At 62.7% G+C, this 13,446-nt stretch overlaps 1 protein-coding gene across 4 annotated transcripts in view; it reads left to right on the plus strand.

Moving 5' to 3' along the window:
- Positions 1–13,446, plus strand: part of NAV1 (neuron navigator 1) — a 210,396-nt gene that overhangs the window by 76,138 nt on the left and 120,812 nt on the right. For 3 of the 4 annotated variants that reach the window (XM_060091497.1, XM_060091496.1, XM_060091498.1), the window contains one exon: positions 6,541–7,326. The exons of the other annotated variant lie outside the window; for it this stretch is intronic. In XM_060091497.1, coding sequence (XP_059947480.1) covers positions 6,541–7,326 — 786 coding nt within the window. The remainder of the gene's footprint in view (positions 1–6,540; positions 7,327–13,446) is intronic. 4 annotated transcript variants of the gene reach the window in all.

Below are 13,446 nucleotides of genomic sequence, written 5' to 3' on the forward strand. Positions count from 1 at the left end.
CCCTGGAAAGCAAAGGCTGGGAGGAAGCAAGAGGATCAGTCTGGGAGGGCTTCCTGGATGAGGTGCGAGCCAGCTGGTACATCCATGCTGGACCACTGTGTCCACCGGCTCTGCTTCTCCTCCAGGTGGCCTGGGAGGGCGGGGCTCACGTTCCTGGTGGGACTGCTAGGTGCGCGAGGGAACGTGAGGACTTCTTGCCCATTCTCGCCCTGTCCCCCAGAGGTGTGCAGGGCAGAGATGGGGGAGGAGAGGGTCTCAGCTGTGACCTGTCCCAAGGTCACAAGAACTGGAGCTTCCTCAAAGGGGCAGAGAGAGGGTCTGCCGCCTCCCCGCGGCCCAGGGCTGTAGGGTAGGGAGGGAAGATGTGGCTGGGACGCTGTCCCCGGGCCTGGCTGCCACTGGGCACCAGCTGCGCTGTCTCTCAGCACGGGTACCGAGAGGTCACTGCTGTTTACAGTCCCCACACATCTGCTCTGAGTCTCGCATTCATTCATCCCAGCAATCGTCATTCATCAGATATTTCTGAGAGCCCACTGTGTGCAGAGCCGTGCTGGGTTCTGGGAAAAGTTCATCGTCCGTCGGCCAACCAAGGGTGGGTCCTTGGGAATCACAGAGGAGTGGATAAAGAATGTGGGCTGGATGCCAGGAAATGATTGCATTGGCTGCAGTAAGCGTGTGGGTGGGTCAGGAGAGACATCGCACAGGAGGGCCCTTTGGCCTTGAGAAGGGCCGGGAGAAACAGAGGGTCTAATCCTCTTTCCACGCCAGCGCCTCAAGTCTTCCCGACCTTGACCGACAGAACTGTCCAGGCCCCAGTCCTTGGGATAGTCTTGACCCCTCTCTTTCCCAAAGACCCACATCTGGTCCATCAGCAAACCCTAACGGCTTCCAAAGATGCCCAGAGCTGACCATTCCTCACCACCGCCCAAGTCACCACCAGTTCCAAGCTGCTGTCATCTCTCACCTTGATTTTTGCAGTCTGCCCAGGAGCCCCGCCCAGCAGCCAAGGGACCCTTCCCAGGGGGAGCCAGGCTGTGCCCGTCCTCTGCTCCAAGCCTGCCGGGGGGTGGGGCTCCCATCTCACTGAGTGAAAGGCCAAGCGAGGACCTCTGAGGCCTCCGCACCCTGGCCTCCATCACATCCTGACCTCACTGCCTGCCGCCGGCCCCGTCTTTTCTCTCTAGCGGATGTGCCTCTGATCTTGCGATTCTCCGAACACACCAGGCACACCCTGCCTCAGGGTTTTGCCTGGGTTGTTCCCTCTGCCCGGAAACCTCTTCCCCAGATATCCATAGAGATTGTCCCCTCTCTTCTTCAGATCTTTACTCAAATGGACCTTCTCAGTAAAGCCTTCCTTGGTCACCGAATCAGATAGTCACCCCCTGCCCACAGCTGTTTCACATTCCCCTTCCTGCTTTGTCCTTTCTCCTTAGCACTTCTCAGGAGCTGACGTTTCTGTCTATTGCCTGTCCCTCCCATTGGACTGGACGTCCCATGAGGACAAGAGCTTTTGTCTGTCCCGTTCTCTGCTGCACCCGCGGCACCTGTCAGAGCTGGCGTGTGGAGGCGCTGAGCAGATGTGAGCACCGGGAGGCTGGCCGTCCGGCTGCAGACGAGACGCCACTCGGGCATCAGCCACCTCCGCAGCCTCCAGCCTGGCCTCGTGCATGTTTCGGGTGCTCAAGAAGTCCCTGCTGAGAGGTGGAAGGACATGGAGGGTGGGTGACATGGAAGAGAAAAGGGCAGAAGGAAGCGGGCATCAGTGGCTGGAGGGCTTTCCACAGAGGTGGAGGTGTCGGGAGGTGACGGAGGACCTCATCACAGGGGTCAGGTGGGGACACCTTAAAGAAGGTGCCCAGGGTGGGTGGGCTAGTGCCCAGCCCCTGCTCTCCAGATCCTGACTGTGGGCATAGAAATCAAGAGAACCCTCCCCTCTTCTCTGCTCTGCCCTTAGCCCTCGAGGGAACCAAGTGTGGACTCACCTGCCTACTCCCCCAGCCTCAGATCCCACCTTCTCCCAAGGTCACCTTTCAAGGTCAACCAGGTTGGGGCAGCCTAGCCCTCCTTCCCAAATTCTCCTCTCTTCCTCACTCCCCACCCCCAGAAATCCTCTCTCAAACCCAGGGGCAGATCCCAGAATGCCCTCTCACAACCAGGGCTACACCCGTTTCCAGTCATGGGCGGGGGATGGAACATCACACTGCATGCCTGTCCTTGGCCGTGTGCCTGTATCTTCATTCCTCAAGTTGTTTTAAGTTATCGGTCAACAGATGTGGTCAAATCGCTCATCCCACGCCCACTGCAGAGACTGCCAATGCCTTTGGAGAGAGAGGAGTGGGGTGATGAACAGTTTCGGGGGGCTGGAGATTGGGGACTTTCATGATTCCAAACCAGCCTCCTTCCCGAGTCCCCTCCGGAGCCCGGGCAGGGTCCAGTCCCCGCCACAGGCCACTGCATCATCAGCACCCACCCCCTGCCCAGCCGGGCCTCTGCCTCAGCACACAGACCCTCGCCTTCTCTCTTCATTGGACCCTCCCAGCCAGGCGGTCCTGCAGAGTGGGGAGAGGGGACGGGGCAGGGTGGGAGGGGCTCCAGTCTGGGATTGGGGGTGCTGTGACAGGGCAGGATCCTCTCTTTTTAGGAATCACTTGAGGAAGCATATATTGGCTTTATCGACTGATGCTGGAATGGCTGTTGCCACGGCAGCTGAGTGCTCCCACTGCAGTAGAGGATGGTGGGAAACTCAGGGGATGTGAAGGGAATAAAGAGAGCCGCCAGATAGAGGGAGAGGCCTGTCTGGGGAGCGTCTATAAGTTCCAGGATGCCAAGGTGACGATTTAAAGGGACCACCCCGTGATCACAGCAAGACCCTTTAGAGAGGGACAGCGGGAAGGTGAGCGGTACCAGGTGGACAGAGGGAGGAGCGGTCCTCATGGGGATCAGCACTGAAAGCTCAGGCGGTGAGCATGGAAGGTGTTTTCTGTCTCATAAATCGACAGGTGGTGTTTCATGCAGAGGTAGGATGGAGGGGGCCTGGTCCCTGTCTTCTGGAAAACCCTCTTTTCTAGAAGGAGGCAAAATTTCAGGAGCCGTTTATGGAAGGAAGGGGACGGGCATGGGGTTTGGGGCATGTGATATCCCTCGAGAGGAGACACAGGGCAATAAAGAGAGGGGGCAGGGACCAGGCTGAAACACAGGAGCCGATGAGGGGGTAAGATCACCAGGAAGGAAGGAGGATTAGGTCCGGGGCAGTGGGCATCCAGGGACCAGGAAGCGCAAGTGGACAGCGCAACAGGTGGGCTAGCGTCAGAGTAACTCCAGGGACTGACGTGGGAGGAGGGAACCTACAGACGTGGGTACCAGAGGCCGAGGGGCCGGACGAGGCGCCGGACCTTGTCTACAGCAGCGCGCACTGGCTGGGATGGACCACAGCGCAAATCATGCTCTTTGGCCAGATGGCAGCCAGTTCATTTCTCCTTGTCTGCTAAGGAGGAGATTGAATTTATGTGCAGGAGGAGAACATACACACAGCAAGCCAACTACCGTAACCTGGTACATTAGGGAACAAGTGTCCCCAGACTCTCAGCTGCTCTTTTTAGGAATGGGTGAGATTCCCTCATGATTGAATTAGCTGTGTCTTGTGCAAACTGGAGGAGACCCCTGAGTAAGGATGAGGACTTCAGAAGCGATCGTGATTTCATGAAAAGCGGCCTGTGTTGGGGGCAGGAGCACATGATCACCCAGACCTTTGGCACCGACGATGGGGCTGGATCCCCTCCTCGAGCTGGGATCTTGTGTCTGGGCTTAAGTATGAGTGTCTCGTGTGTGCCCAGAGGGAAGATTTCCTGATTGGCCTCCTCCTTTGGGCACTCTCTGTGCCCGGACCAAGTTCTGGCATGAAGCCACTTAAGCCCCTTTACCCATCCTATTGCTTCTCACTCCCTATCTGAAATCGCGATCGCAGTCCACCCCTGAGTCTCCTAAGTGCTGGACACAGGCCCAGAGGCCAGTCTGCATTGTGCCCTCTGCCAGGGGACCTTCTAGTGAACTTGCACTCACTGCCCCTGACCCTGCACCCGTCCCCCCCCACCCCGGTTTGAACCCTTCCCTATTTATACTGCTTCCTACTCCAGGAAGCCTCTGAGATTTCCTCCACCTATTCTCCCACCTGCCAGCACGACCTCTTACTGCTATGCTCATATGTATTGGGGACCTCCTAAGTAAGTGCCAGACCCTGGGGTTACAGCATCGGTGAGACAGCCAGGAGCTCTCTTCTCCAGGGTTGGGAGTCTCCCCCTTGTCATTCCTGTAATCAGTATACGCCCACCTCCGTCTGTCTGCCTGCAGTGAATGTGGTGATGTGCTTGACATTGCTGTTTCCCATGAAAATGAGTATTATTTTCCCAGGTCTTGTACTGTTACCTTCCATATCCTGCCAGACATTGAGTTCCCTGAGGGCAGAATCGCCATCTTTCCCTGTTTCTCCAATGCCCAGCCAAGGGTCCACGTTTCTTACCAAACACCCCTCTGCCTGAGAAGTCTGTGCTCAGTACCGTGGTCAGGGCATCCTCTCTGCCATGACACCTGGACTTGCAGACTTTAGAGTGTCTCAGTCCAGGCCTGGGATGATGGAAGACAGAGTCCTGGGGACAGGACCCAGGAGCCATGCAGGGAGCAGGCCCGGAGCACAGCCCTCAGGCATCCAAATCCACGTTACCAACACAGGGGAAGCATCTGCTCCACCAAGGTGCTGACACAGCTCCATCCCTGAGAGCGTGGGTGCTGGTGGGGGAGACGGACACGTACACAAATGCCTCTCACGCCAGGCAGGCTGTGATGCGCGCTAGCAGAGTGCATGAAGCAGGAGACTCCAATTCTAGGGTGAAGGGGGGCCTGGGGCTAGAGAGATGGAGGTTGGGGATGAGGTGGGCAGGTATCCGATGGCTAGTGCTTTCTGGCAAAGAGTTCTCAGGGCTGGGCCTTCCCCAGTGTGTGGCTCCGCCGGGGCCCACTCCTCCCTTTCTCCTGTCCCTCACTTTCTTGCCAGAGGACCGTTTTGCTTAGGCAACTTGGCCCTGACCTGGGAGGCCGTGGAGAATGGGCAGTGTCGCCCTCTACTGAGGGACAGCCCCATGCAAACGGCTGCCTGCTCCGTCAGCCTCTAGCCTCCAGTCCCCGCTCCACCCCATCTCTCTTCCCTGGGCCCGGCGGGCAGGGAGGGAGAAGGGCTACAGGACAATGTCTCCTTTAGGTGCTCCACAGGCTCCACTGTAGATCTGGCAGGCAAGGGGCCAGTGCTCGGCTTCCTCCCGATGCCCTGGGTTTGACAAAGCGCTCTGCAGGTCCAAAGTCCCTTTAGCTCTGAAGCTGGTACTGTAACCATCGTGAGAGAAGACAGAGGGTGTGTGTGTGCAGTGACTTTGACAAGGTCATACAGTCACCGGGAACCCAGTCTCCAGATCCCGAGTCAGGCCTTGCCTCCAGCGCCCTGAGGCCCCTGCCCAGTCAACCCTGGGCCCCGTCTTTCCAAGCCACCCTCGTCCACCCCCTGCCCCCGTCCTCCGGAGGCATCCTGCACTTCGGGAGGGCAGCCTGGAGCCTCAGAGGCTGAAGGCAAGTGGGGGGCCGGGAGTTTCCCGGGCGACCTGGATATTGTTTCTCCACGTCCGCCGCATCTCCCCCCAGGCCCCACGAGCCCACTCTCCCTCCGCGTCCCGAGCCGCCCAGTCTCAGCCCCTTTTACCCGCACTCCCACACCAGCTCAACGGAACCTTTCCACCGCCCCCCCCACCTCCGGGCGCGGCAGGGGGCAACCCGTGCCCCGGAACCTGCCCGCCTCAGCGGGGAAAGCGAGAAGACCGGGTCGAATCCTTCATCTCCCCCTACCCTCTACTCATCCGCCCCTGGCTCTCGGCTGCAGATACCACCCCCTCTCGAGCCAGAAATAGACTCTCTCCCCCACCTCCCGGCGCTCGCGCACACCCCTCCCCCCCACCTCCCGGCGCTCGCGCACACCCCTCCCCCCCACTCCCGGCGCTCGCGCACACCCCTCCCCCCCACCTCCCGGCGCTCGCGCACACCCCTCCCCTTCTCCTTCGGCTCCTCCGCCTCCCCCCTCCTTCCTGCGCTCCGAGCCGCAGCCTCCGCTCCCGCTGGCGGGCGGCGCGCGACCCACGGGACCCACCGGCCGGCGGGCGGGGGGCGGGCGGGGGACCGGGTCCCGGCGCCGGGCAGCTGCGGGGCTTGCGTTCTTCTTTGATTGATTTTAAGATTTTGATTTGTATTTTCCCCGCCCCGCCCCTTTTCCTCCGACCCCGCCCCATCGCTCCACGGCTTCCCCGCTCCTTCCCTTTCCCCGGCTTCCTTCTTCGCGTTTCTTTCCCCTGCGCCTCGGCTCGCCTCCTCCCCGCTCCCTCGCTCCCTCCTCCTTCCTCTCCCCTTCCTCCTCGGTTTCTTCCGTCCTTTCTCTCCCCCTCCCCTCCCTCCCCCGCCTCCTCCTCCCTGCGCGCTCCCCCCCCACCCCGCCCCCGGTGCCTGCAGACGCGCGGATCGTCCATGCGCTCCTTGCGGGCAGAATGCTGGGCGGCAGCGTCAAGAGCGTGCAGCCCGAGGTGGAGCAGAGCGGCGGCGGCGGCGACGAGGGCGCGGACGAGCCTCGGGGCGCGGGCAGGAAGGCGGCGGCGGACGGCAGAGGCATGCTGCCCAAGCGCGCCAAGGCGCCGGGCGGCGGCGGCATGGCCAAGGCCAGCGCGGCGGAGCTCAAGGTCTTCAAGTCCGGCAGCGTGGACGGCCGAGTCCCCGGCGGGCCGCCCGCCTCCAACCTGCGCAAGCAGAAGTCGCTTACCAACCTCTCGTTCCTCACGGACTCTGAGAAGAAGATGCAGCTATACGAGCCCGAGTGGAGCGACGACATGGCCAAGGCGCCCAAGGGCTTAGGCAAGGCGGGCCCCAAAGGCCGCGAGGCTCCGCTGATGTCCAAGACGCTGTCCAAGTCCGAGCACTCGCTCTTTCAGGCCAAGGGCGGCCCGGCGGGCGGCGCCAAGACCCCCCTGGCCCCGCTCGCCCCCAGCTTGGGGAAGCCAAGCCGGATCCCGCGCGGCCCCTACGCCGAGGTCAAGCCGCTCAGCAAGGCTCCCGAGGCGGCCGTGAGCGACGACGGCAAGTCGGACGACGAGCTGCTCTCCAGCAAAGCCAAGGCGCAGAAGGGCTCCGGGCCCGCGCCCCCCGCCAAGGGCCAGGAGGAACGCGCCTTCCTCAAGGTGGACCCCGAGCTCGTGGTGACCGTGCTGGGAGACCTGGAGCAGCTGCTCTTCAGCCAAGTGCTGGGTGAGTCCTGCCTCCCCTCCCCACCCCGGCCTTTCCCCTCGCCCGCTGCCAGGGAAGGTGTGGGGACAGCGGCGGGGCTCTCTAGACCCCGGCTCGGGCTATGCGGGGACACTGCGCCCAGGTGTACAGGGCTGGCCCATCCCCAGGTGCATATGGCTGAAGTGCGCCTTGGGAGAGATGTCCCCAGGCTGGGGCTCTGCTCTGGCCTGCCGGAGGTGAGGCTGGACAATGGGGTGGGGGGCTTAGCTCTTCAGAAATAGAGCCCATCAGCTTCCTGGGATCTTAAAGTCTAGAATCTTAATACGGCAAAACCTGGGGGGCTGGTGGTGCCCTCTGCCGTGTGTGCTCTGTGCTGGGCAAGAGCGCATTCAGCATTGCCGGGGCGCGGCCGGCGGGAGCCGACCTAGAGCACAGATGTGGGGAAAGCAGCTGTGAGCGCTGTTTGGCCGCGGAGCACAGCTGAGGCCCCGCTTCCTCTGTGGATCCCCGGTGGGAGCACGAGTCGGATTTCCCGGGTATGGGCTCCGGCAAGGAGACACGACAGGGGCCTGGGGGCAGGCGGGCAGCCAGCTGCCCGCATCTGGACGCGTGTCCTGTACCTCGGCCCCGGCCCCAGGCCTGGGCCAAACCCCTACCCCACACCCCACCCCCAGGTTTTTAGGGCGTATGGAAGGGTCTGGGCTTTCGCGCGGAGACTCCTGGTTGACTGGGAAGCCTTTGCCTTTTGGCTAATGGAAGCCGAGCGGGCGGGAAGGGAGGAACAAAGCTCGCTCGGGCGGAGGAAGCGCAGAGAGCTGCCCCATTGTTCTCCGAGCCTGAAGAGCCTAAGCAAAAAACCCGGAGCGGGCCCGGAACTGCGCTTGCTTTCCCCGGGGACCCTGTGCCCTGAGAGGGAGGGACCCGGGATGCGCGGGACGCAAGGCCGCTGCGCCTCGGGAGCCGGCGCGGGCCGTGCCGGGGCCACGAGAGGACAGCGGCGAGGCCCGGAGACGGGCGGCCGCCGTGGCTCCGCGGACTTGTTGCGGTGGCGGGGATGTGGGTCTTCCGGCGCCGAGGGACCCGAGCTTCCCGGGTACCAGGCGGGCTGCCAGCCCCGCTGGGGGCTGGGAAGGGGCGTGTCCGTGCGCGTGTGAGGGGCGGGACCGACGCGGGCTGCGGTCCGAGTGACGGGCAGGACGAGGTGGGGCGCGTGGGAATGGGGGGTGAGGTGCTCGCCTGGCGGCCTGGAGAAGGCAGCGCTGGGAAGACGGGTTCGACCTACCGCGACCTTCCCGGGACCCCCAGGCCCCGTGTGGGCCAGGACGAGGGACCCTCGAGCAGGGCAGGGATTTGGAGCTTTGGATTCAGAGGCTCACAGAGAAGGCCGCATATCGGCTCTGCAGGAGCAGTCGTGGGGCTGGACAAGGGCAAAGAGCGGGGGCGCAGCGACCTGAAGGCCCGGCCTCCGCAGGCAGGGACCCGTGGGGATGAGGGTGGGGGCAGAAGCCGAGGGGCGGCCTCCCCTCCCCCACCCCTCCCCCCCTGTGCCGAGTGCTTCCCTCAGGGAGCTTACAGTCTAACGGGATGAAACAGACAGTAAAGGAGAAAAGAAAGAAAGTAATTGTAGGCACCAAGGAAGGCTTTGGAGAAAATGGGGGCGGGGCCTCCTTAGGCCCCTCTAAGGAGGTGGTACTGAGCTGTGACTTAGGCCAGGGGAGGTGCAGGGGCAGGCGGGGAGAACACTCCCTGCAGGGCTGAGAGGGGGTGGGGTGGGATAGGGGAGAGGAAGGCGGGGGCTGTCCCTGGGGGCAGCGGAGGGAGTGTCAGCGACACAGAAGAGCAGAGGGCACAGCCCCCTTTCAAGGTCAGGGCTTCCCCAGTCCTGCAGTCTCTGCACTGCCCCAGGACCTAGCTGCCTGGCTGAAGCCCTCTTAGTTGCATCTCAAGAGGCAGTGACCACAGAAACCCCGGCAGATAGTCGTAGAGCTGGTGGGCGAGGGGAGAGGAGGGCGGGGGGAGAGGCTTTGCGGTAACCCCTCACGCCCACTCAGCACTTGTCATGTCTCAAAGCGCTCCTGGGAGTGGGGGGAGAACATGCCCCATTTCCCAGGCGGTCCGGAAATGCAGGGTCAGAGCCTCGAGGGGCTTGGAGTCTTCCTTGAGCCAATGATGGGAAGGCAGATTCTGCACGGCTGTCCTGATTGCTAAGTGATTGCTAAGTCGCAGCTCTGTGTAGGGGACCTGATTGAGGGAGGGGAGTCAGCGGGCAAAGAGGGACCTGACCAAGCTGGTGTGTGCTGGGCATGGGTCACCAGACCGGCCCTGATGACCCCACGGCGGAGCTGTTGCGGGGAGAGGCGTGGAAAGTCTGGTGAACGTGCTGGACTGACCCCGGGCGGGGCTGGCCCCAGGAGGGCAGTGCGGGGGGCCTTGAAGGGTGGAGCAGGGAGGGCAGGGGAGGAGGAGGGAGAAGGTGACGGCCAGGGAGAGCCCCTCTCCTGTGTGGAGTCGGGGAACAGGAGAACCCATGAAGGTGTCCGGGTCGTCAGGACCCTCCCTGGAGAGCAGGGTGGCCCCTGGGGAGACGAGTGGACGCCTCTGCCTCCGGATGATGGTGAAGGACGCAGGATCTACACCCGTGAGGCTCCAAGTCAGGACACGCTTACTCCCTGGGACCATCTCAGACCCCGGAAGCTGCCCAGCCCCGGTTGCTGGAGGGAGAGGGCGTGAGGCAGCCCCGAATAAGAGCCTTTCTGGAATGAAAGGGAATGAAAGCTGATCACCGCTTGCCAGAAATCAGCTGGGGCCCAGATGGTCCAGGCAGGCGCCTTGCCCTTCCCTCGCTGTGGAAGCTGCCAAAGAACTAGGGTCCCACTGGGAAACCCTAGAAACTTGGAAGACTGAGGGGTGAGCGTCCAGGGAAGGGGGCCTGTCTCAGGGATCATATGGCCTCGGACCCTGGTAGACAGTCCATGTCAGGCAGTTCGGCTCCAGAGCGAAGGTCACCGGCCCCTGGCCTGGGTCTGGGGCAGGCAGCAGGCTGCAGTCCTGACTTCCCTGTGCAGAAGTCCTAAGCTCTGTGACCTCCTCTGGGACTCACGTTCCCCATTTGTGAATGGCAGAGCTGCTCCATGGCTCTCTCCTACCTGTCGGCATTAGGGAGGGGTGCAGAGGGAGGTGGTCGGACCTTGACAGGGCCCCAGGTGCCTAAGAGAGCCTGTCTCAACTCAGAGCAGTTACATACACAATGCCATCCTGACCACACTCCTCCACCTCCTCAGACCTGGGTCCGAGGACCTCCAAGTGGTCTGGTGACCCCACGCACACTGCACCCCCTTTTCAGCCCTCCAGGCAAGGGGACCAGGTCAGGTGCAAAGGAGCCCAGGCGGCTGGAGCGGCCTGGTCCCACTTCCTCAGAAAGTGTCTGGACCCACGTGAGGGGTTGCCGTGACAACCGTTAGGCCCTCAGAGGCGCAGGCCAAACAGAGCAGGGGAAGGAAGTCAGGAAATTATCCGTTTCTAAGCCAGTGGGTTGTTGTGGCTTTTTTTGTGGGGGGGTGGGAAGTTACTCTAGAGATTACATTCTGGGATGCTGTGAATAGGGGGAGGGGAGAAATGGCTTCTCAGATGGTTTTCTTCCTTGTTATTCAGTGCACTGGGGGGTCGGTGGGTGGAGGATTCTTGGGAGTCCTCCAAGATCCAATGCCCGAGCAGCCAGGCCACGTGTGCAAGCTCACCCACACTCTCGTGCCCAAGGCTCCACACGCAGGGCCATTCCTGGTGCCTTCCCAGTGGTTCCCCAGAGGCCCGGCAGGAGAGTGAGGGCACTGACTTGCAGCCTTCCCGGGCTTGTAGAGCCACAGGTGAAGGAAGGCAAGGCCTGCAGGTGAGTGCATGCCTAGCGGAGGGGCAGCTGGCACAGACCCTTCCCGCTGCAAGGCCTCTGCCTCCTCAAGGGTAGCGCTGGGGAGGACGTTTCTTTTCTCCCCGGGTCCAGGGCTAGGCTTCGGGTTCCACCGGGGCCCGTGGGGTCCTGCTCTTAGCCTCTGGGCCTTGCCCTGCTCAGGCTGCTGCAGCCAAAGCCGTCTTCCTCCCCCTCCCCGGGCAGCCACTGGCCCTGTGGATGGGGGACGGGAAGGCCTTGGGGTAGCTCCTGTGCTCTGGGGACAAGGACACGTGGAGGGGAAGTGCCCAGGGCTTCTCTCAAGGGAGATGCCCTCGGTGGTCAGCAGAGGCTCCACCCTCAGGCCCCAGGCCCTCCTGGATGGGGGTTGAAGGCGGAACAGCGCCAAGTCGCCTGGAATCCTGGGCTGCTTGCTGACCGTTAGCTCTCGTCCCACCCCCTGACATCTCCTGCGGGCACAACCGCCCACCCCCGTGGCCTGTCCCCACCCAGCTGCCAACACCAGAGGCTTTGTCTTCTGCAGACCTCCAGCCTCGCCCTGCTCTGGGCCGCCCCTCCACACCCGTGCCCACAGCCCACAGCCTCTGACCTCGAGGGCTGGGGGTGCAGGCTGCTCCACGGGGCTCCAGGGAGAGTGGGTCCTGCACTGACCCAGCTGAGCAGAGCCCCCAGGCCCATCCCTGCTGCTCTGCGGCGCCTTCTTGTACAGCCGGAGAGAACCCTCTCCGTGCAGAGCCCCCGCCTCCCCCCCTGGGATTCACAGAACACACAATGGAAATTGTCTGGTTGAGCCACCCACCTAAAGCAGAAATTACTCCCTCCTAGCGTTGTAGGCAAGTGGGTGTTCTGTTTACACACTCCCGGTGACAGAGAGCTCACTACCTCATTTTCCTGGAAAGCCCTCGTTATTAGAAAGCCCGCTGAGCAGAGTTTCTGTCTCCTGAGAGTTTCCACCTGTGGGTGCAGACCTGCTCTCCGGATCCTCTCGGGTCAGGCTGGCCTGCCTCTCAGATGCCTGACTGCATTCCCTCGCATCTTTCCTCCCTTCGCCCCCTGTTCCTCTTTCTCCCGTCTGTCTTTTCTTTTGCAGTAAGACTTGGTAGGAGGAGGGGCCGAGCTGTTCCCCTGATTCCTGGGCCCCGTAGAGTCCAGCCCCCAGCTGGACCCCCCATCCCCCATAAGGTCTGCCCCCCAGCACCTGGCTGACCTGGGCTCCCTCCCACAGTGTCTCCCTCGGCCTGGAGGCCTGTGCCGGCCTGCCAGCCAAGGGGAAGTGGATGCCACATGCTTCTCATTTGTGTTGGCTGACCTCCTCCCACAGCCTGTTTGCATTACCCAGCTGCGTCTGATGTCCCCGGGGCCCGCAGCCTCCCTCTCTTGCCCAGGAAGGCCGGGGGGCCGGGCGCGGCTCACTGGCCCCGTGTGGGCAGGCTGCGCTCCTGCGTGGAAGCCTTGGAAGGCTGCGTCAGCCCTCAGAGCGGGCACCGCCCCCTGCAACTTCCCCTACTGTGGCTCCTGGGGACCCGGCCCCTGCAGGGAGAGAAAACCAGAGCCGCCTGGGTCCAAGGCTTCCTTCTGACCAGCAGGCATCAGGGCTCAGACCGGGAAGATACCCCGGGAGCGGTGTCTGTCTCCCGGAGCTGTGCCCAGCACGTGTCTGGCGAGGTCGCAGCCGCATGCCCGGAAGGGTGGATCGGCACCTGGGCCTCTGGCAGAAGAAGGGGCAGGTTGCAGGGGTGCGGCCGGTGGGGGGAGCGAGCAGGTGCGGGGTCCCCACTGGCACTGAGGCGGGAGAGCACGGGCACCACCTTGGGCACGTTACAGGTTCACCCCGAGGGCTCGGGCTCCAGCAGCGTCCAGGCTCTCGCCGCCAGCACTGCCTGTTTACCACGCGGCTCTTCTCCAGCTCAGCTCTGGCCAGAGCTTGGCCGGTGGCCAGGGCGGGCCTTGGCCTGAGCCCTCGTCAGGTCTATTTTCGACATCCCGATGATATGTTTCAGGGCCTCTGCAGCGGGTGGTTCCTGCACCGTCTTCTAATTTCCGAGCAGCAGCACTGGCTCTGGACCGACTTCCCAGAGCGCTTGCTCACGTGCGTCGGGCATGCGAAGCCAGGGTGTGGGCCCTGTGTGCCCAGGCTGGTCCCTGGGGAAGCTGGCTCATCTGGAAGGGTGTCCAGTTGGGGCGCTGCCATTGGGAGTGATCTGGTGAAAAGCGCTGGAGTTTTCTTGGAGAGCCAG

This window comes from Mesoplodon densirostris, chromosome 2 (genome assembly GCF_025265405.1).
Source record: "Mesoplodon densirostris isolate mMesDen1 chromosome 2, mMesDen1 primary haplotype, whole genome shotgun sequence".
Taxonomy (NCBI): domain Eukaryota; kingdom Metazoa; phylum Chordata; class Mammalia; order Artiodactyla; family Ziphiidae; genus Mesoplodon; species Mesoplodon densirostris.